Here is a 24,405-nt window from a genome sequence, read left to right on the forward strand (position 1 = left end):
ACAATAAACCTACCATTAAAATTATGGTCTGGTCATTTCTTCATCAAGAGGGCAAACAGGCAAATTTAGCAGGCAATCAAATACTTTCCCCCCCTCACTGTAGATCCTGATCTCTATAACTAGAGATTACTTTCATTATTTTTTATTAAAAAGCCTTAAATGTATTTACTTACCTCTGAAAGTTGCATTTTCAGACAGATTACGACAAAGCTGCAAGCTAAAACGAAATGAAATGAAATTTTTAGCATCTTAGTTCCCAGAAAGTTTGCCTCCTGAAAATTTATTATTTTTGATTGTGTGGTAGAATACACAAGCTTTAAACAAACAAACTACACACATTTGTTGTTATTTATAATTCAAGCAGTATTCAGGACAACCTGAACACCATAATTCAATGGAGTTAGGAAGGGAAACGTTAGGTTCATTTCCCGCAACTGGCTCTAAGAACAGCTGACATTTCTTAACTCAACTTTTGTGTTTCCATAATATTCAAAATTTTGTGACTCAATAATACATTACACTGAAAGTTGATGCTAAAGATAGGATCACAGATAAACAAATACATTAATACCTTGGTCCTATAACCCACCCACCGAGGCAGCAACACCAATCAGTGGTGGAGGGGAGTTTTCAACCTGGCCCTTCTCCACATCTGCTTGGATTCCTGTTCTTGAGGAAGCTAGCCTTTTCCCACTTTTGGCTGTCAGAGATAGAACTTAACCTGCTTCTCCCACTGCTGACTTATTGACAGTCCACCTGGGCTCAATCTACCAGGGGAGTGGGGACTATATAAAGCCCTGGGCTGATGTGGGAACTGGCACCCCAGAAGGGGCTGAAACCAAATGGGAGTAATCCCCTTGGGGAGAGCAACTTTATGGGGAGAGCAAGGGCAAAGGCTACCTGTTTAACACCATCCTAATTGTTTTTACTTTTTCTTAATGTGTTTTGGTTTTGGAGGGAAGAAAAGGTGTGTGGGAGGAGAGGAGCTGGGGAGAGTAGGAGGAGCCCCAATCACAGGGGAAGCCTGATGTGGGTGGTGGGGCAGACACAGCACAGGCAGTTAGTGGCTGTGCTATGTGCCAGCACCCACACCCCACAACCTGGGGAATCGTGCTTGCCCTATCAGCCAGCCCTCAAGTCTGCAGCTGCTACTGTTGAATGCCAACATCGACTCTAAATAAAATCTCCCTCAACCATGATGTGATTGTGGACAATGAGACTGATCAGGTCTATATTACTGAGACCTAGGTAGGTGATAAAAGTGGAGTTGGCTTCACCCAGATATGCCCACTTAGGTACTCAGGGCAGACTTGAGGGTCAGGGAACATGAATTGTGGTGGTTCCAGTCCTACTTGGATGGGATGCTTGGGGTGTGTTGTTCAGGACCATGGAGCCTTCAAGGCAGGGGTGGTGGCCCTTAAGGTTCAATTTTATATTCTATGTTGTTTAACATCTACATGAAACTAGTCAGTAGGGTCTTCCCAGGTTTGGGACTACATGGTCACACAGCTCTGCTTCTCTTTTACATTTGCAGGTGTGGCAGTGGATATGCAGGACCACTGTCTTGCCTCAGTAATGGACTGGATGAGAGCCAATAAGCTGAAGCTCAATCCAGCACAGTTAGGGGGTGGTCCGCTAGATGAGATGGATAGAAGGTGGCCTGCTCTTGATGGGGTTAAACTGCCTCTGAAGGAGCAGTTATGTAGCCTAGGGCATTTCTGGATATTTTCCTGTCACTTGAGGCTCAGGTAGCCACAGTGGGATGGAGTGCATCAACTGTGCCTCTACCTGGAAAGTGAAAGCCTATGCTCTGCTTCAGTTCAGAAACTTAAGCTGGTAAAGAATGTGGTGGCCATATAACACCAATCCTGGTTTGACTACACCAGGCCCAATTCAAAGTGCTGGTTTTGACTTATAAAGTCTTAAATGTCTCAGGACTGCAATACCTACAAATACCACCCTCTCCCCATATGAACTGACCCAGACCCTATAATCATCTGAGCCCTTGTTCGTGCCCCCACCCCCAAAGGATTTCAGAGGGTGGCAACACGGGAACAGGCCTTTTTTTGTCTCCCTGTTTGTGGAATGCTCTTCCCAGGAATGTTTGCCTCGTGTCTTCATTGCACAGTTGGTTGCCAGGTGAAAACATTCCTCTTCAACAAAGACTTTGACTGCTAAAAAATCTATGGCCTTTTAAATGCTATTTATTATTACATTTTGTGTTTTTATGTTATAAACAATCCTGTCATCTTAGGATGAATGGTGGTATATATATTTAGTAGACACTAATGCTTATAGGACAGAAATAAAAGTTTCTCCATGTTCACAGTGTTTTGTTTTTTAAAAGGTATTATTCTCCAGCCTCTTGAATAAATGCCTGTTTATGAAGCATTCAGTACTTTCTGCATTTCTTTGACAACAGGTAGGTTTGTCACTGGGCACAAAGGCCTACCAGGAAAATTACAACAAATACGTCTTCAAGTAAAAAATTGCTTCCAGTAGCACCTTAGAGACCAAATAAGTTTGTCATTGGTATGAGCTTTCGTGTGCATGGACACTTCTTCAGATACACTGAAACAAAAGTCACCAGACCCTTATATATAGTGTGAGGGTGGGGAGGGGTATTACTCAGAAGGGTGGTGGGAATGGGTGATTGGCTGATAGGTGTGGTAGCTCATAACACAGCCATCAAATTTTTAAGAGACAGAAAAAGGGTTCAGGAGCAGATTTTGTTTGTACACTGATTTTGCTCAAGCAGCAAACTGAGTGAAAAATAAAACCAGTATATGTTTATACTCATATCTACTGCTGTGACAAACACTACAGTTTAATTCTACAGAGAAATACTAAAACTGATTGATGGTAAATCTTCCATAACAATTTCACATAACAATCATCCAGCCACTACATCTACACAGCTGCCATCCAGCTGCTTAATCAACTTAGCAAAGAGACTGGTTCAAAACATTCTAGAATATGAACCTTCAAATACAGTACAAATGTAACAGATTCCATCAATAGGAAGACCAATGGACCTTGACCAGTTTGTTTTTTAAAAAGCCTGCAATTTCTTTTTTACTCCTAACCATCTAAACAGTAAATGAGTACAGTGCCTTGACTTACGAATGACTCGACAACCGAATTTTTTGACTTGTGAATGGGGCAAATGGCCGCACGCTTACAAATTTCTTGACATCCGAACGGAAATCGCGGTGGTTTTAGATAGGGTTTTTTCGACTTATGAATTTTTAGATGGGGCTGCTTCGACTTACGAATTTTTCCATTTACAATGCATTCCTATGGGAAATCGCGTTTCCAATGGCGCTTTTCGACTTACAAATTTTTCGACCTACGAAGGTGCCTTCGGAACGGATTGAATTCGTAAGTCGAGGCACCACTGTACATGGAATTATGAAGAAAAGAAACAGCAAATGGGATCTGTAAATCATGAATGGTCTCTCACATCGCACTTAAATAATGTATTTTCTTCTTTACAGTCTTAAATATGTTAACATGTTCCCTCTCTTTCATTCTCTTTCTATCTGTATTTAAAAATCTGTTATTTAAATTCAGCTCAGTTACAAATGGAATGTGTATGAAAGTATATCTTTAAACAGCATTCATTTATGTCTATTAAGTGCATATGTAATATAATAGCCCTTCGTTATGCAATTCAGAAAAACCTTCAGCATTTAGGTCATGACATAGTAGTGACATAAATGGGCTTAGGTCATGCACTCCCTTCACCTTCCATGCTGTTAGGGGAAACGGTTTGGAAATTTTGGCTTCTGCATAACTCTGTTTTATCATTCTGTTTGAGCTGATAAACCAAGAAAAACATTAACATGACCTAAAACCTTGATTCAGATAAGAGTAACCAGTTTATCAATGTACATGAAGTAACAAATCATGTTTAAGCAAAAACAAACAAATGCTTCCAACCTCCTACTTCTACACACTTAGGAGAGAATGTGAGCTTGACGATCTCTGAGGCTTCTTCATGCCAAGCTTAACTATGGCTTAGTGTAACAGCCAGATGCAGCCTTATCCAAAGGCAATGTTAGCAAGGAAAACATTTTCATGAGTCAACAGTCCTAGTTTTTCTCACATCTTGAAGAAGTGAAATTTCAACTACCGTAAGGCAGATTTTTCAATACTGCAAGAATGGCTACAAAACATGTATTTAGCGTTCTAAGGGGGAAATGGCACTGTAATTGATAAGATTATCACTGTTAAAAAGCAACTGACTCACAAATATATTTCAGCCATAAGCCTCAAATGGTAATTCAACTTACATAAATGTGACTTATTCTCAAATCGCTGTACTTATGATTGGGGAGTAAACAACCACTGTCTGGCATTCTCAATAAATAATAATAATAATAATAATAAGAGTACTGAAAATAAAAGGAAGCCAAAAGTCACCACCAGAAAAGCCAAAAGAAAGCTACAAGGTATGAAGAGTAAACAAAATAATGTCTTAAAGTTCATTTAATACTCATTCATTTATTTTACTGTTTCCAGTGTACATAGGATGCAACAAAGGATACAGACCTCCAGTTAAAAGCAGGAAAGACAGGTCTGTTCATTTAAAACAATTGCTGAAGCAAAGTAAATATGATTTACATTACCAGTTTGCAGGCATGCATCTAGTCTACGAGAGACGCCTGATAAATATGAAATAATTACTGGATATGAGAGTGATTTTATTTTGCTCTTTGTTCCTTTTGAAAATTCTGTGCTTGATCTTTTCAACTCTTCATTCAAAGAGGAAATACTTGTGGTATCAGAATCAAAGGATTCACCCAATAAATTCTGGCAGCAATCCTTTAACAGTAATTCTTGAAAAATCCAACTAACAAGTTAGACGCAACTCCCTCATATGAATATTCATTGGGAATATCACCATCAACAGTAGATGATGCCAAATAAAATACCATTGGGCAACTCAGAATTTTTATACCACCACAAAACAACATAAGCAACCAAACCAGCCTAATGCTATTATCTGCTCATTTTTACTCCTGGAGTTTAGATTAAAAAGGTAAAGGATCCCTGGACAGTTAAGTCCAGTCGCAGACAGTTGCAGCGCTCATCTCGCTTTACAAGCTGAGGGAGCCGACATTTGTCTGCAGTTTTTTAGGGTCATGTGGCAAGCATGACTAAGCCGCTTCTGGCAAAACCAGAGTGGCGCATGGAAACGCCGTTTACCTTCTCGCCGGAGCGGCACCTATTTATCTACTTGCACTTTGACGTGCTTTCGAACTGCTAGGCAGGAACTGGGACTGAGCAACGGGAGCTCACTCCATTGCAGGGATTCGAACCACCGGCCTTCTGATCAGCAAGCCCAAGAGGCTCAGTGGTTTAGACCACAGCGCCACCCACATCTGAGTTTAGATTAAAACACAATTTTGTATAAACCTGCTCTGTTATATTTTTGTCAACGTTAACTAATCTTTTATGTTAAATATGCATTTTATGAAGCAACATTTCCTATTGTATGCACTAAATCTACTGCCAATCAATTTCATTGGTTGACCAAAAGTTATAGTGCTATGAAAACTAATTCTGTCTGACCATGGGCATGTTTGCATGCCCCATGGCTTACAGTGCAAGTCTGATTCAGTCCTTTTTTGTGCTTGGAAAATAAAACATGATCTGTTGCCGAAGTATGTTGTTAGCATACTGTTGTTGTTGTTGTTTAGTCGTTTAGTCGTGTCCGACTCTTCGTGACCCCATGGACCAGAGCACGCCAGGCACTCCTGTCTTCCACTGCCTCCCGCAGTTTGGTCAAACTCATGTTCGTAGCTTCGAGAACACTGTCCAACCATCTCGTCCTCTGTCATCCCCTTCTCCTAGTGCCCTCCATCTTTCCCAACATCAAGGTCTTTTCCAAGGATTCTTCTCTTCTCATGAGGTAGCCAAAGTATTGGAGCCTCAGCTTCACGATCTGTCCTTCCAGTGAGCACTCAGGGCTGATTTCCTTAAGAATGGATAGGTTTGATCTTCTTGCAGTTAGTTCAAGTAAGCCATAAACCACCATAGCTTAAGCCACATTCAAATGTGGTCACTGGCTATTTTATAAACTTCAACACATTTTCCCCATGTCATCTTTTTTTTAAAGGGCACAGACAGGCTTCATTACATGGTGTGTGTTTTTTGGTAATTCAATTATATAATGTTTACCAAATTACTTGTATCTACCAGACTTTCCCAATCTGATGCCTTCTGGGTATTTCGTACTACGATTATCAGCCCCAAACAGCATGCAAGATGTTTGTTGAGACTAATGAGAGATGTAATTCAAACATCTAGAGGGTACCAATGCAGGTAGCACTGCACTCTGGGGCTACCCTCAGAAAATACTTCTTTTAAAAATGGTGAGAAAAGCCTTTTCTTTGCAGAAACTATTATTCTTCCTCTTCAACCTTATTATTCTGTATGTTTGATCATTGCAGCTCATAGCTCAGGCAAGAACCAAAACTCAGTGATGGAGTACTTGCCTTGTGTACAAAAGGTCCCAGGTTCAATCCAGGTAGTGCTGGAAACTCGGAAACTCTGGAGAGCTACTGCTGGTCAAAGTAGATAATACTGAGCTAGATGGATCAATATTCTGACTTCATATAAGGCAACTTCCTAGGTTCCTATGTAATGCTTTTCACTCGTTTACCTGGGATAGACTTTAGGCTGATAAGCCTGTAATTTCCTATCTTCTCTTACCCCTTGCACGTTTTAGAAATTGTTGTAATATTAACACATGACTGACTGAACTTTAAGCTGGTCCTAGCAAAGAGTTTAGAATGTGATTTTTTTTCAACAAGGAATTTAAAGGCACAAAAATACAGTAAGCAGCAGAGCAGATAATGAGGGACCTTTGGGGAATAGCAGCAGTCATGTTTATGAACAGAGACTACAAAAACAAGATATTTTTAAAACAAATATAAAATTAGTTAGGAACTTCCATCATGCACAAAACACACATCTAAAGAACAGGTTTTGAACTCTATGAAGACAAGGGTTTCAGCTAACATTCATGCCTGACAACAGGTATTTCTGGGAAGAGGTGAACACAGTCTAACCTATGTGGTACACTTTGAAAATGGAAATCTGTGACCAAAAAATTAAGATGCTTTGCTCACAGCTGTATATTTGTATCAAACCCACATAGTGGGCTACTGAAGTATGAAAACTGTATGGATAATTGAACCAGCCCATCAAGATGTTGTGGCTAAGATTTTATGGACCTGGAAATTTCAGGAATAATAAATAAATAAATAAATAAATAAATAAATTATACCCCATTCATCTGGCTGGGTTTCCCCAGCCATTCTCCCAATCAAATGAGAACAGCTCTTGCCCCTGGATCTCAATTCTTCACTCCAGGAATTTTTGGGAAGGGTTGGGGAGAGGAAACAAGAGTTCCACCCTCACACAATACTACATTTAAGTTCAGGAATTTATTCTTCAAGCTTTTCAAGCTTCTTCACAAGCTGCATTTATTTACTGGCTTCACAAGAGGTTTGAATTGTTTTTTTATTAGAAGCCTTCTAAAATGATTTTACTTTTATACCCTGTCTGCTTATGCTGACAGGAACTCAATGTCTTCATTGTTAAAGAGCGGGCATCTGTTTGTGTATTAACTTTTATTTATTAAATAAATATATTACTTTTAGTTAATTGTGCATTCATTTATATATCCAATTGAATATATTGTGTATATTAAATATAATTAACTATATCGCAAGCACTTTAATTTACAATATGGAAATCAAATCCAGTGTGTGGCCGCATGTTCTGCATTAAAGTACTCTTGTGTCCCACTTAGGCTGAGAGGTTGGACCACACTAGCTCAAGCTATAGACTGCAATCCTAAATAAATTTAATTGGAATTAAATTTAATTGATGTCAGTATGATTTTGATTTGAATAAACATAATTGGGACTGGGCTATAAATTGTGGTCTGGGATACTGCATAGCTGCTCGATTTAAATTGAATTCAATTCATTTAAGGCATTTATACTGTATTCCGTTTAGCTGTTAGCATTTGTAAGTTGTTAACTGAAGTATCTGCTTTCTGCATAGTGACAGGTCTCGATCCACAAAGTCTTCAAATCCCACTGCAGCTAAACTGCAAAAAGGCAACTTTTATAGCATGATCTTACTAAGCACGTTTATTCAGAAGCAAGCCTGACTTCAATGGAACCCACTCTCTAGTGAGAGGGATTATGGTTGCAGTCCAACCCCATTACATCTTCAGCAAGCAGTCAGATTTTATTAGCAGAAGCCCCACACTAAGATGTACAAAACTGAAGACCACAAACCTCACTGGGGAAGGTACCAGAAGGCAGCCCCAAAGCAAGCTAAGATGGTGGGGGAAAGGCTTACACTTACAGCATCCAAGTTTCACGCTTCTCTAAAGATAGCTTTTTATTTAGATGGTTGAAAAAAATAAATTGTTGGACAAACGAACAATGCAACTGCAGGAAGGTCGGTGAAGCTATGGTGGGGAGTGGGGAATATTACCAAAAGGTGAGGGCTAGTTAAAATAACAATAATGACAGTAATAATAATAATAATAATAATAATAATAATAATAATAATAATAGTAATAGTAATAATAACGGGGAAGAGAAAAGAAGGAAGGAAGAGCCCAAGACACCTAACATTACACTGTTTTTGACAAACGCCAGCCTCGCGGTGAAACGGGAAAGGCGGCGATCGTAGGGGAGTGGGATGGCGGGGGGGATGGGACACTGAAGTATGGGAGTGGGATGGCGGGGGGGTGGGACCCCCGGGGGGGTCCCATCCCACTCCCCTACGATCGCCGCCTGTTTCGTATGCGCGCGGAAAGGGGCTCAAGGCGGTCTGATCTCCAAGCAGAGCGAGAGAAAGAAGGACCGAGATATAAAGGTCTGGGCCGGTGGGAGGATTAGCGCATGAAGAGATGGTGGCAGGATCGGCGCTAAAAGGAGCGAGGGAAGCCCGGAGTCACCTCAGGGCCTAGCGCTGGGAAGGGGCGGCGGAGATCCGATGGGGGGGGGATCGTACGCGCGGGAAAGGGGGGGGATCGTCCCCACAGCAGGAGCCGCCGATCTGAGGGCTTGGATGCGTGGGCCCAGGCCCTACATTGCCCGCCCTCGCCGCTCTTCTACCCGGCGCACAAGCTTGCTTGCTCCCCCCCCCCATGTCTTTTTTCCTCATTACCATCCCCCCACACACACACACTACACGGCTGCGCCTCCACACACCCCACACCCCCGGACTCACAATTCTGTCTTGCCCGATTTGTCCCAGTTCTTGATCCACTCGGCTGGGAGCGCCGCCGCCGTGGATCCCCCCGATGTCGATGGCACCGCCGAGGCCCCCGCTCCCGCCGCCATCTTCCTGGTGTAGCGCCGAAAGCCCGGATGCGAGAACAGCGGGCCCGAGGTCAGAGTGGACGGTGGGGGCAGCCGTGACGAGCATGACGGGAAAGTGGGCGGCGCAGAAGGAGAAGGAGGAGGAGAAGGAGAAGGAGGAGGATGACGACGAGGAGGACGGCGACGGCGGCGACGGCGACGACGACGGAGAGGAGGGGGAGGCAACTTTTGAAGGCTTGAAGACCTGGTCTTCCTTTGCGGCGTGGTGCCGTCTTGACCCGGGGGCGGCGCGGCCGCGGGCTTCCCCCGGGAAGAACGGAGACAGCCGGCGCAGGCGAGGCGGTTGACCATGGTTTCTCTTCAGCACAGCTGCAGACTGCTCGGGGCCGAGGCCTGCTATTTAAACATGTGCACGTGCGCCGGGTCATGTGATGGACTGTGACTTACCTGGGGGCGCCCCGCCCCCTTTTAATTTCATTTTGCACACCTGCGGTGCTGCTCTGGGCTTAACTCAGGCATCCCCAAACTGCGGCCCTCCAGATGTTTTGGCCTACAACTCCCATGATCCCTAGCTAACAGGACCAGTGGTCGGGGAAGATGGGAATTGTAGTCCAAAACATCTGGAGGGCCGAAGTCTGGGGATGCCTGGCTTAACTTGAGCCAAACCCACAAGATGTTTCTGAACGCTAAGCACAAAGTCTTATCTCCCCTCACCCTTTGCCCCACTCATTCCAGGCAAAGGATTGCGCTTTAACATTCCATGCTTTAACATTCCATGCTTTATTATTATCCCAAGCTTTCCCACGAAGATCTGCTTTTTAAAGCTGAAATGGAGCAAACATCAATTCAGATTTTCCACGGTTTTTCCATTTGCTCTGATTTTGTGTTAAAGAGTGGGTTTTCACATGGAAAGCTTTGGAACAAAAAACACTTCTCTGACACAGAGCTTTAAGAGCACAGGAGAGGTAAGTACTGTAAGGATAAGCCCCCAGTGGTAAACAGCGAGTTTTCCTCAGAGAAACAATGGAGCAAACAAGAAACCTCTCAGACTTGTCCCTGGGAAACATGGGGCAAGCAGAAGTGTGGACGAGCCCTGCTAGTCGTCATGGCTAGTCGTCATGGAGTTGTAGTCACAAGAATTTCAGGAGGGTACCATAGACTCAGCTGTACAGCTGCAAATGCAATGTTTTAACTGCGTTATAAGTGCATTATACAAATGTGACACTAGATGGCAATGGTGAGCTAATGGCAAATTCAATATATATATTTTTTTAAAACTTTTTAAAAAAGCATTTTCACAGTGTTTTTTGTGTGTGTCTAGATTTCACCCGTGTTGGCTATCCCAAGGTTCGGGAAAGGTGTTGGCACGTAGCCTTAATTTTATCTTACAACAACACAGTCATGTGGCACCTTGATTTGACTCACTTAGCTTGCTCGCTTTACACTTAACACCAGATACAAACAGACTATAGATACAGTGGTGCCTCGCTAGACGAATGCCCTGTAAGACAAATTTTCCGTTATACGAATAGGTTTTGCGATTGGAGGTTGCCTCGCAAAACGATGAGGTTTTTTATGGCTGCCGCTTCGTCTTGCGAAACATGGCCATAAAAACCTCCGATCGCAAAACCTAGCGAAAGGGGCATTCGTCTAGCAAAAGGGGAACCAGCTGTAGCAAGGAAAGAGGGCAAAGGAAGATCAGCTGAGAGGCGCTGACAGCTGTCAGCGCCTCTCAGCTGATCTTCCTTTGCCTTCTTCCTGCGCTGCAGCTGGTTCCCCTTTGTGTTCCGCTGGTCTCTGCCGGTGAGGGGCAACCAGCAGAGACCAGCGGAACACGAAGGGCTGTAGCGCAGGAAGAAGGGGGGGAGAAGTGGAGGAACGGATGCTCCCCCCACCACCACGCCATGGATACCTGGGAGCATATGACGGGGCATCGGAGAAGCGCTGCGCCTTTCTGAAGCCCTGTCCGATGTCGGCTTTGTGCCGGGCAGCGACGGGAGAAGCGGTTCCTCTGCTTCTCCGCAGCAGCCTGGCACACAGCTGCTGAAGCCAGGCGGCGGCTGCCGAGGGAAGCGAAACCGGCTTTGTGCCAGGCAGCAGCGGGAGAAGCAGAGGAACCGTTTCTCCTGCCGCCACCCGGCACAAAGCGGCAGCTGCTGCCGAGGGAAGCCGGCTTTGGCTTGGCGGGGGCGGGAAGAAGGGGAGGAATTCCTCCCCTTCTTCCCGCCGCGGCCAAGCCAGTCCCCAAGCCGAAGTGCAGCGCGACAGGGGCTTTTTGCCATTTGCCTTCCCCGAGCCAAGGCGAACGGCAAAAAGCCCCCTCCCGCGCCGCACTTCGGCTTAGGGACAGGCGGGATGTGGGGGAAACGCAGGAAAGATCCTGCGTTTCCCCCCCCCCATCCTGCCCAACACAGCGGGGGATCATAGGGGGTTTCTCAAGCCCCCTAGGATCCCCACTGTGTGACAGGTGGGATGGGGGGAGAAGCGCATGATCTTTCCTGCGTTTCCCCCACATCCCGCCCGACACAGCGGGGGATCGTAGCGAGCTTCTCAAGCCCCCTAGGATCCCCACTGTGTGACAGGTGGGATGGGGGGAAGCGCATGATCTTTCCTGCATTTCCCCCACATCCCGCCTGACACAGCAGGGGATCGTAGCGGGCTTCTCAAGCCCCCTTCGATCCCCGCTGTGTGACAGGCGGGATGTGGGGGAAGCGCAGGATCTTTCCTGTGTTTCCCCCCCATCCCACCCGACACAGCAGGGGATCGTAGGGGGCTTGAGAAGCTTCTCAAGCCCCCTAGGATCCCCACTGTGTGACAGGCGGGATGTGGGGGAAACGCAGGAAAGATCCTGCGCTTCCCCCCCATCCCGCCCGACACAGCGGGGGATTGTCCTGCTTGTCCCCCCCCCCGCCTGACAGATCCGGCATTTGGCTCTGTCTTGTGGGGGAAGGGAGAAGCGGAGCATTGGACCGGTCCTCCGCTTGTGCCTCCCCCCGCCCAACAGATCCGGCAACTCCGGGATCTGTGCTTTCTGTCGGGCGGGGGGGGAGAGGAACGAACGGGGAGAACGGGCTTCCTCTCCCCCTGCCACCGACAGCAAGGAGAGCTGCGGGGCTGTTGCCGCCTGTCTTCCTGCCTTCCAGGGAGCCAAGAGAGCAAGCGCCGTCACTGCCGCCAGTCCCCCGGAGCCCATAGGAACGCATTAATTAACTTTTAATGCGTTCCTATGGGAAACGGTGCCTTGCAAGACGAATTTTTCATTGGACGAATTGACCGTCGGAACGAATTGAATTCGTCTAGCAAGGCACCACTGTATATAAGGGTTTGCATGAAAGAGTGTAAACTTGTTGATTTGTGAAGTTCAATGGTTGTGTACACAGGTGCAAAGACTGCTCATAGAATGTAACATGTGAATGCCCCTTTTTCTTTATGACATTTAACAACTTTGATGTGCCTCTGCTTTGCCTTCTGTGCCAGCAGGGAAAGGCTACAATATTAATTCTACTGAATTTAATTTGACTTCTGGGTATATAGATTGCATGTGACCCACCCACTGTGGCACCCCAAGGTAAAACGTGAATACTCCTACAGAATACTCCTACAGAACTGGGGTCTTCCCTTAAACATTAAAATTACCGTATTTTTCTGTGTATAAGACTAGACTTTTCCCCTTAAAAATAATGTCCGAATTTTGGGGGCGTCTTATACATGGGGGCCATCTCCCCCATTTTCTTAAATCTGAGTCCCAAAAAATAGGGGGTGTCTTATAGATGGAAGAATATGGCAGTAAATGCTAAGGTTTGGGGTTATTTGTGATAGGAAGGGAGAATATAAGCTGCAAAGGAATTCCTGGGTAGCTTGGTCAAACTAGGGCCCCTAAGAGAACCATTGTGGGTCTTTAATAAGGCAACAGAACCAGGTGTGACCAGTGACTGGAGATTTGGAAGGTTGCCAGTGAACTGCTCTGGGGGAGGGCAAGGGGCTTCTGGGAAGAAGAAAGAGGAAGGCTTAAATCCATCTTGATGAGGGAGAAGGAATGACTGTCTGCAATGCTTTGGGTCATGCTATAACATCTGACCAAACTGCGGGAGGAAGTGCAAGTCAGGAGTGCCTGGCATGCTCTAGTCCAGGCATCCCCAAACTGCGGCCCTCCAGATGTTTTGGCCTACAACTCCCATGATCCCTAGCTAACAGGACCAGTGGTCGGGGAAGATGGGAATTGTAGTCCAAAACATCTGGAGGGCCAAAGTCTGGGGATTCCTGCTCTAGTCCATGGGGTCACGAATAGTTGGACACAACTATATGACTAAACAACAACAACATAACATCTGAACCCCCTTCACACAGACTGAGAGCGTAAATAGACAAATAAACCTTATTTCTTAAAACACTAGTGTCTCGACAGTGTCTTCTATTCTCCACACAGACCCTGGGGTGCTTGTGACCCCATGCGCTCTGGCCACTGCTTGGCAGAGAGAGGGAGCAGACACCCAGCTTTTGTAACAATACAAACAAACACACTCCAGAATGTAATCATTTGTTTCCATTTTTGTTGATTACAAACCAGTTAATCATTTGGAACATTAATGAGCCTTTGAAGATGTTTGCCAGAAGCAGAGAACAATCCAGCTGTCTTAAGCATATGAGCCAGTAGAGACACACGTCACATCCACATCATACATTTAAAGCACATTTTCTCTGGCTATATGAGATCTGGCAGGTGGTTGTTACAGGGCCTTTTCATTCAATTATGGCGGAGGTTTTCAACCTTTCTGGGTCCAAGGCTCCCTTGACCCCTTTTCAAACACCCTCCCTTGCAGAGTGTTCGCTCAGCTTCCTCTCTCCTTGGGAGTCCTCTGGGCAGCTGCTGCTGCTGCCCCTGGTCTTTGAGCTGCCCCACCGCAAGGAGAGGGGGTCTCTTCACACTGCCCCACAGCAGTGTTGGAAGGTTTTTTGACCAATATATGAATGTTGAAAGTAAAGAAAAATGTACATTCATTCATTCATTAATTTACCACTTAACATGGGCAAAGCTAGGGGGAGGAGGCAGGTGCCCCCCCATCAAGCAAATAAATAAAAATACTTAGTGTGCCCACTAAGATCTTGTGCATATATAATAAGAACAAACCCGCGTTTACAGGAAAATGTAAGCAACTCAGACGTGTCAAGGAAGCGTACAACAAAGGAGATAGCATGTTGTATAATCAAGCGAGGAATGCATTGAATAAATAGATTAAAGCGGCAAAACGAGCTTATGGTACAAAATTGCAGGCTCAATTTTCAAACAGTGACTCGGCTACTCTTTGGAAGAGCTTGCAGAATATCACTGGATATAAGAAAACATCTTCCTCAGCTCCGGAGAGTCATAAATTGGCAAATGACCTGAACCAGTTTTATAGCAGGTTTGAAAGTCAATTATTATCAACTAGTACCACTCAATTGGTGCCAGAGGCATCAATAGACACAACCACCTCTACCGGCTTTGAAGTCACTCTAGTGGTGATCTGTGAAAAAGATGTACAGTATGGTGCCTTTACAGAGACAGAAGGCCAGAAAAGTTCAGGCACAGATGGGGTGACTCCTCTTTGTTTGAAAGTGTGTGCAGTACAGTTGGCCCCAATCCTGGGTTAAACCACTGAGCCTAGGGCTTGCTGATCAGAAGGTCGGCGGTTCGAATCCCTGTGACGGGGTGAGCTCTCGTTGTTTGGTCCCAGCTCCTGCCAACCTAGCAGTTCGAAAGCACGTCAAAATGCAAGTAGATAAATAGGAACCGCTACAGCGGGAAGGTAAACAGTGTTTCCATGTGCTGCTCTGGTTTGCCACAAGCGGCTTTGTCATGCTGGCCACATGACCTGGAAGCTATACGCCGGCTCCCTCGGCCAATAATGAGAGATGAGCGCGCAACCCCAGAGTCGGTCACGACTGGACCTAATGGTCAGGGGTCCCTTTACCTTTACCTTACACAGATATTTAACTATTCAATGGAGCTGTGTTGGGTTCCTTCATGCTTTAAACATTCTGTTATCATTCCGGTACCTAATAAATCTGTTATTAGTGGGATGAATGATTACAGACCGGTTCTTACCTTCCAAGTCCTGGCCTGCAGAATCCGGGACCGGCAGCCGTGTGACACCGGACGTTGCGTCGACGTAACTTCTGGTGTTGCTTTGCCCTTCTATGGGCACCAAAAATGGTCGCCGTCGGCTTCGAAAGTCGCTTGTACGCATGTCAGGAAGTGCGTCAAAGCAACTTCCAGTGTCGCTCCGCCCATCTATGGGCACAAAAAATGGCCGCCGCCGGTTTTGAAGCCGGCGGCGGCCATTTTTGTGCCCATAGAATGGCAAATCGGGGTAAAAATGGCCGCCAGCAGGAGAAAATAATGGAGAAAAACGGGAGACGAAGTGATATGGGGGACTACCAGGAAAAGGTAAGTAAAATCGGCGTTTTCCCGGAGAAAACGGGGTACTTGGCAGCTATGGACCGGTTGCTCTAACATCTGTAGTAATGAAAGTCTTTGAAAGATTAGTGTTGGCCTATTCGAAGGATACTACTGACCTAGAGCTGGATCCTTTGCAATTTGCTTATCGAGCTAATAGGTCAGTAGATGATATGGTCAACATGGCAATGCATTACATCTTGCAACATCTGGACTCCCCAGGGGGTTACATGTCAGTTTTGTTTGTGGATTTTAGCTCAGCTTTCAATACCATTGTTGCATCCAAATTGGTTTCTAAATTACTCCAGCTTAATGTACCTACTTCTGTTTGTCAATTGATATACAGCTTTCTAACGGACAGGAGCCAGCAGGTGAAGCTGGGGGAAATTACATCAAGTAATAATACCATCAGTACAGGTGCTCCCCAGGGGTGTGTGCTTTCCCCACTGCTTTTTTCTCTATACACAAATGACTGCACCTCAGCGGATCCATCGGTTAAGATCTTGAAATTTGCAGATGATACTACAGTCATTGGGTTAATCCAGGAGGAGGATGAATCTGCATATAGGCGGGAAGTAGATCATCTTGTCTCATGGTGCAGCAGGAATAACTTGGTGCTAAATACCCAAAAGACAGTGGAAATGATAATTGAATTTAGAAGGCACCCTCCCATCTTGTTGCCAATCTCCTTTCTTGGTAACATGGTTGTAGTGGTAGAGTCCTTTAAGTTATTGGGCTCTATTATCTCTAAAAAATTGAATTGGTCAGATAACATCAATCAATCTATATAAAAAAATGTAAACTGGCCATGTCCGTTAGTATCCACATTTCGCCAAAACTGCTTGACCGATTGCGCTCAAATTTTGACACAATGCCGTATGTGAATATGAGAGCAAGCCTGTTGTGTATTAAAGTAATAGCACAGCCAAGTGTGTATTGTAATATAGAGTTTATTGTATTGTATTACAGAGTTTATTTGAATGTACAAGTTCCAGCAGGAACGTCTATCATTTGCTGGTTCAGAGTGCAGGATTTGGATCCGCTGCTGGATTGGTTTCTGCTGGAGGGAATCCTTGCCATTGGTTCCCGCCAAAATGTATATTTTCCCTGCTAGTTCTCTGTTACTATATAAGCCCCAGTTTTCCCCATTCCCTGTGTTCTGGCTCTTACCTGTTCTTTGAAGTAAAGAGATGTTGTACCATGCCACCTGAGCTGCACTGAGCTGAAATCACTGAAGACCCACTACACAACATTCTGGCGACGAAGGTGGGATCCGGCTTGCCGTGAATGGATGTCAGAGGTCGGCATCCGGAATCAGAAGAAGAAGAGGAAGAAGTCGTAGACGCTCCTGACTGAATACACCATGGCAGGAAGTAACATCATTGAGCCATTTAAATCGGTAACCGCAGAAGCCTGGGATTCCTATCTCCAACGTTTTGGTTTCGCTGCTGCAGCGCAAGGAATCACCAATGACGACAGGAAAAAGACAGTCTTCCTGAGTTGCTGTGGGGCTGAGGTTTTCGAGTTGGCCCGAGGCTTGGTGGCTCCTCTCACGCTAGAAACGGCGACGCTGAAGCACATAATGGACCAGCCCATGAGGCACTTTGTCCCAGCAGCAACCACGACAACACGCCGCATAGAGTTCCATAATAGGAGGCAGAAGGATGGTGAATCGGTCTCCATATTCCTTGCAGAGCTGAAGGTCCTGGTGAGGCCCTGTAATTTCGTGGCCCTCGAGGAAGCGCTGCTTGACCAGTTCATTGGAGGCCTGAGCAGCAGCAAAGCCCGATGTCGGATTGCCACAAGGGAAGAGGTGGATCTAGCAACGGCTGTGTGCGAGGCTATAGCCACTGAGACCACAGAGGGGGAGAAACAAAAAATCCCACAACGAAGTGCCAGGCCAGCAGCAGAGGCAGCTCACGCTTTGAGCAGTCCAGCCCGCCCCAGAGTCCATCCTGTGGAGTTGGATCCCTGAGGCTTGGTTCATCTGGAAAAAAAGAGAAAAAGCTAGAATGCCCTGGTTGCGGTGGGGCGCATGAACACCGGAACTGCCGATTTCGGAATGCCACGTGCTGAGCATGCAATAAAACGGGCCACATTGCTCGGGTATGCAGGTCGGCTACCAGAGGAACATTGGAATCCCCGCAACCATTCCGGCGACAGGCAATTTCATCAACGCACGTGTTGGGCGACTGCAACTACCTTACCGAGATAGAGGGCAATACCGTCCAGTTTCCTGCTCAGGGGAAAGCATCAATCCGGGTCAGCATCGAGGGCCACCCTTGCCAGATGGAGGTAGATTCCGGTTCGGGGTTTACAATCGTCTTGGACAAGACAGCGAGGTTTTTCTCAGGGGGTAAGTTTCCTCCATTGGAGCCTTTCCCCGTCACATTACAATCTTACTCTGCCGGCGAATACACATCCTTGGAATGTGTTTGTCAAAGTTAACTTTAAAGACAAAAGGGCCGTACTTAAGCTGGTGATCGCCAAAGGGAAGCGCACCACCCTCTTGGGAACAGACTGGTTTCCTGCTTTAGGGCTGGGCCTCTCTGGACTGAACGCAATAACAATAGCCCCAGGATCATTTAATAAACTTTATGGGGAGTTTGCATCATTATTTGATGGCAGTCTGGGGTGCTATAAAGGGCCTCCCATTGACTTCAAGTTGGACCAAGGGGTGGCTCCAGTTCGCCTCAAGCCAAGACACGTGCCATTCGCTTTGCAGCCCAAAATAGAGGCAGAACTTGACAAGCTAGTCCAGCAAGGGGTGTTGGCACCAGTTGACTCAACAAGATGGGAAACCCCAATAGTGACCCCACTAAAAGCAAATGGGGAAGTGCGCATCTGCGCAGATTATAAATGCACAATAAATAAGGCAATTCGGGAAAATTCCTACCCCATTCCAGTGGTGTCTCAACTGTTGGCAAAATTGGCTGGGGGCAAGGTATTTACAAAGATCAATTTCGCTCAGGCGTACCAGCAGCTACCTGTAACGCCACAAACAGCAGAAGCTCAAACTATTGTAACCCACAAAGGGGCATTTAAGGTGAACCGATTGCAATTTTGAGTAAGCGTGGCCCCAGGAATATTTCAGGGCATTATGGAGAGGTTATTAAGGGGGGTGCCTTGCGCCCTCGCATATTTTGATGATGTTTTAATATCGGGGAGGGACCCCCATGAGCTGGAAAGCCGCATCAGACTGGTACTCAAAAAGTTGCAGGAAGCTGGGCTCCATCTATAAAAGACGTGTGTCTGGCATTGGGGAAAGCCGCAACAAAAGGCTTTCAAAACCATTAGGGGAATGTTGTCTGCTGAGAGCGCGTTGGCCCATTATGATGAGACGAAACCCCTTGTACTTGCTTGCGACGCTTCTCAATATGGACTGGGAGCTGTGCTCAGCCACAGAGAGGCGGATGGGTCAGACAGACCCATTTCATTCTATTCAAGGACTCTTACTTCCACCAAGAGGAACTACGCGCAGGTCAACAAAGAGGCTTTGGGTGTGGTAGCAGGTGTAAAGAAATTCTACGACTATGTGTATGGACGATCGTTCTTAATTGAAACGGACCACAAGCCATTGCTGGGCCTGTTCTTCTTTTTTAAGTTTTAAAATAAGCTTTATTGAAGTTCATATTAAAATACACTTTCTTAAATTCATACATACCCAAGCAAAACAATAATATAAATAATAAAGAAATCATAACACACAAAATCATATATAATGAAATAATGTTGAAAGTATAACCTATAATGAAATAATAATGAAGATATAGCATAAAAATTAACCTCACACCACGTCAAACATAGGTTAGATTTAAATAAACAATACTCATAATCGTGGCGAAATCAGGTTAACAAAAGGAAAAGAAAAAAAGGGCAGAAAACAAAAGAAAATTACACTCAAATACTCATTAATTCCCATAATATAACCTAACATGGAAGAAAAAGAAAAAAGACGTAAAAGGGAGAAAAGAAATGTAAGAAAGGGAAAAAAAACAGAACCAAAGTATTTAAAATTAAGCTATAAAAAAACTTCCAATTGTCGACTTAACGCTTACTCATCCTTTTCCTCCTCTACTTATTTTCTCCTAATTCCCTAGAAATAATACCTCTTCTCCTTATCTTTAATAATTCACTCTCTTCATGCATTCTTTAAATTAAGCAAATCACCAACTCTGTTTTAATGCCTTCTTTTTTAAAATAATCTTCCACTAATTGCCATTCGTTTTGGGTCTTCTGTCTAGGTACGTTTCTAATTGCTGCCGTCATTTTGGCCAGATTCATATATTCCACCATTTTAATTTGCCATTCCTCCACCCCTGGCAATTCTTCACCCTTCCATTTTTGTGCTAGCAATACCCGGGCTGCCGCCCCACCATACAACAGAATATTCCTCTTATCTTTGGGCACGCTTTCTGGAATCATGCTTAGCAGGAATAGCTCAGGTGTTTTTGCGAAAGTTAATTTTAGCATACTTTTCATTTTTTCATATATTTTATTCCAGAAGTCCTGCACACCTTCACACCACCACCAGCAATGCATATATGTGCCTATTTTATTATGGCACTTCCAACATTTGTTCGATTCCAATTTATAAATTCTCCCTATTTTCTCCGGGGTTAAGTGCCATCTGTAGGCCATTTTCATTATGTTTTCTTTTATTGATGTACATGCTGTGAATCTTAAACTTTCGGACCACAATTTATCCCACTGTACACTGTAAATTGTTCTCCCTATGTCTTGTGCCCATTTAACCATACTACACTTAACCACTTCGTCTTTTAGGTTCCATTCTAACAAATATTTATATAAATTGGCCAGATGTTTATCTTCTTTATCAATTAGTATTTCTTGTAGTTTTGATTTTTTTCTCTTGGAAGCCGATTAATTTATGTTTTTGGAATATACTTTGCATTTGATTGTATTGGAGCCAGCTTGTGCAATCTTCTTTTACCTGATCAAATGTTTTTAAAACGTATTGCCCATCTTTGTTTTCAATCAACTCTTGGTATGTTATCCATCTGCCCTTCCTCGCTCCCCCCCTTCCCAGATGTTATCTCAGTTGGCGATAGCCACCAGGGAACCTTGGGTTCCAAGATCCTTTTGTTCTCCTCCCAAACCTTAAACAATGATTTTTTCACTACATGGTCTGTGAATTCTCTATATCTTTTCTCCTTTTCATTCATGAGATACTCATGCCATCCGTAAATATTTCTGAAGCCCTCAATATCCAATAGTTCTTTATCTTCCAAAATAATCCAATCTCTCACCCAACATAGATTTGCTGCTGCATAATATATTTTTAAATCAGGTACCCCCCACCCACCCCTTTCTTTACTATCTGTTAAGATTTTATATTGGATCCTGGGTTTTTTATTTCCCCATATAAATTTACTTAACTCCCTCCTCCACTCTTCAAATACCTCATTTTTCTCTATAATTGGCAACATCTGAAATAAAAACAAAAAAATTGGTAAAATTGACATTTTTATGGCCGCTATTCTTCCCATCATTGTTAAATTCAAATTACCCCATCTTTCCAAATCTCCTTTAATGTGCTTCCACATTCTCGAATAATTGTTTTCATATAAATTTACATTATTTGCCGAAACTACTATTCCCAAATATTTTACACTTTTAGCTATTTCCCACCCTGTATCTGTCTCCAATTTCTCCAATTCTTTCCCCCATATATTTTTAACAATCATTTTAGTTTTTTCTTTATTAATCTTGAATCCGGCTACTTCACCGTATTCTTTCAATTTCAATTTAAGATTAGGCCTGTTCAACCCCCACAAACAAACCCCTCAAATCCTGTCCCCTAGAATGCTCAGGTGGTCGATTTTTAAAAATGGGTTCCAATATAAGATATGCCATGAGAAAGGGAAATTGCTTTGTCACGCAAATGCCCTCAGCCGGCTTCCAATCCAGGGGGCTAGTGGTTGTGACCCGGCACCAGCCGAACAGGTCATGATGTTAGAGACATTGCCAGCCGCTCCTGTGACTGCGGAAGAAGTTGCGGCCAGGACTTGAAAGGACCCCACACTCTCCCGTGTCCTTGCCTGGGTAGGGAGGGGGTGGCCCAGTGGGGGCCAAGGAGAGATGTTCCGCCCATTTTTAATGCAGCAGCATGAGCTATCCCTTCATAAGGGGTGCGTACTCTGTGGGGACAGGGTAGTCATCCCTAACCCACTTAGGAACCGCATTCTATAAACCTTGCATATGGGGCACCCAGGGATGGTCAGAATGAAATCCCTGGCCCGCTGTTATATGTGGTGGCCAGGGATGGATAAGGAGATAGAAATGTGGGTACGCACGTGCAAGGCATGCCAATAGGTTCAACCTGAGGTTCCCAGGGCACCCATTCATTGGTAGGAACAGTCCAGAGCACCATGGAACCGTCTTCACATAGACTTTGCGGGGCCCTACCAAGGGAAAACGTTTTTGGTTGTGGTCGATGCATACTCAAAATGGTTGGAAGTAGCATTAGTCCCCAGTCCCACATCAGCAGCCGTTATCAAGGTATTAAGGCAGGTGTTTGCCATGCATGGTCTGCCAGGAACGTTGGTGTCAGACAATGGGGCAGCATTCGTGTCAAGTGAGTTCAGAGGTTTCCTCGCTGACAATTTCATACAAGGAGTGACCTCTGCCCCTTTTCATCCCTCGTCTAACGGTCAAGCAAAACGAATGGTGCGAACTGCAAAGGGTGCTATTTCCCGTCTACTGGAAGGTGACTGGGCAGCCCGAATAGCTCGTATGCTGTTCTTACAGCATGCCACACCATGCACAGCCACGGGAAAGTCACCAGCTGAGCTACTGTTAGGTCGCAGGCTAGTAACAGCCCTGGACTTTGTGCATCCAGATAGGATGCCCTCCCGTTCGGCACGGGAGCCACCACAAACCGAAGGAGACAGAACGAGATACCTTAATCCGGAGGGTCTCATTTGGGTAAGGAATTATGCCAGAGGTCCAACTTGGGTTCCGGGGGTCATTTTGCGGGCCAGCGGTCCCTTGTCATATTATGTCACATTGTCACAGGATCAGGTCTGGCGTAGGCATGTGGATCAGCTGAGGCGCAGGATACCCAGCAGGAGTGATGACGAGGGACCAAACACCCCCACATTAAATGAAGAGTTGCCGCCCTCGAGTCAGGTGGAGAAGCCTTCACTGATTAATGACCCACCAGGGCAGTCAGAAGGTAAGCTCCCCGCTGGGAATACGGAGCTGGCAGAAGATAATGAGTTGGGGGAGGCCTTTAGGAGGAACAGCTGTAGCCGATACTCCCAAGGAGACCCCTCAGCCTCAAACCCCTAGTGTCACAACACCTGAAGTGAGACAATCTAGTAGAAGTTGCAGGAAGCCACAGTCCCTGAATGACTTTGTGTGTAATTCTCAATAAGTATGGGGAGTGTTGTGTATGAAAGTAATAGCACAGCCAAGTATGTATTGTAATATAGAGTTTATTGTATTGTATCACAGAGTTTATTTGAATGTATCTTTTCCCTGCTTGTTCAACTGTTACTATATAAGCCCCAGTTTTCCCCATTCCCTGTGTTCTGGCTCTTACCTGTTCTTTGAAGTAAAGAGATGTTGTACCAGATCCACGCCTCCTGTTTCTTATTTGCACTGAGCTGAAACCACTGACTGCACCTCAGCTGATCCGTCGGTTAAGATCTTGAAATTTGCAGATGATACTACAGTCATTGGGCTCATCCAGGAGGAGGATGAACCTGCATATAGGAGGGAAGTAGATCGTCTTGTCTCATGGTGCAGCAGGAATAACTTGGTGCTAAATACCCAAAAGACAGTGGAAATGATAATTGAATTTAGAAGGCACCCTCCCATCTTGTTGCCAATCTCCTTTCTTGGTAACATGGTTGTAGTGGTAGAGTCCTTTAAGTTATTGGGCTCTATGATCTCTCAAAAATTGAATTGGTCAGATAACATCAATCAATCTATATATATAAAAATGTAAACTGGCCATGTCCGTTAGTATCCATGTTTCACCAAAACTGCTTGACCGATTGCGCTCAAATTTTAACACAATGCCGCATACGAATATGAGAGCAAGCCCATACCATTTTCTAAGACAGATATCACACGGCCTAGCCATTTACATACTAGGCCGAAGCCTTTACAGACTAGGCCAAATGGAGGTTCTGACTCGCCTTGGTGGGGGTTGGGGGGAGGAGGGGACGGGATAGGTCAGAACATGGGCCCAGTCACAGGGATGACCTGGGGGTGGGGGGAAGAGGGGGCATGATACATCATGGATCGACACAGGGTGGTGGCAGTCACAGGGATTAACCACGACAATGCGTGACAGGACCAGCTAGATATTCAATGCGAGCAGCAAAGAGGTGGCACAAACTGCTCCATAGCTTTTGATATTGCCTTGGCTGTCAAGCAGTTGCAACAAGTTAAATTCCCCAGCAACAGCCATTCCCACCAATCACAACCCAGAGGTCATCCAGACTGACCTGCCCCCAACAGCCCTGGGTCTTCTTGTTAACCCTTCCGCAACCCATGCTCTCCCCTATGGTGAGAACCTGCTTTGCGTGCCAAGGTACCAAGAAGACCCCCCCAATAACTCACACCAAACACCATAAT

General features: G+C 45.1%; 1 protein-coding gene across 4 annotated transcripts in view; it reads right to left on the minus strand.

Moving 5' to 3' along the window:
* The window catches only part of THOC2 (THO complex subunit 2), a 63,978-nt gene extending 53,342 nt beyond the window's left edge, over positions 1 to 10,636 (minus strand). For 3 of the 4 annotated variants that reach the window (XR_015948649.1, XR_004692422.3, XM_088664498.1), the window contains exons 1-2: positions 9,268 to 10,636; positions 174 to 217 (exon numbers count right to left, since the gene is read on the minus strand). Coding sequence is in view for 2 of the 4 variants with exons in the window: in XM_088664498.1 (XP_088520624.1) it covers positions 174 to 217; positions 9,268 to 9,710 (487 nt within the window). In the remaining 2 variants the exon portion in view is untranslated. The remainder of the gene's footprint in view (positions 1 to 173; positions 218 to 9,267) is intronic. The other variant, XM_035112439.3, reaches the window with a different exon arrangement.
* Between the last annotated feature and the right edge of the window lie 13,769 nt (positions 10,637 to 24,405).

This window comes from Zootoca vivipara, chromosome Z2, assembly GCF_965207765.1.
Source record: "Zootoca vivipara chromosome Z2, rZooViv2.hap1.1, whole genome shotgun sequence".
NCBI classification, from domain to species: domain Eukaryota; kingdom Metazoa; phylum Chordata; class Lepidosauria; order Squamata; family Lacertidae; genus Zootoca; species Zootoca vivipara.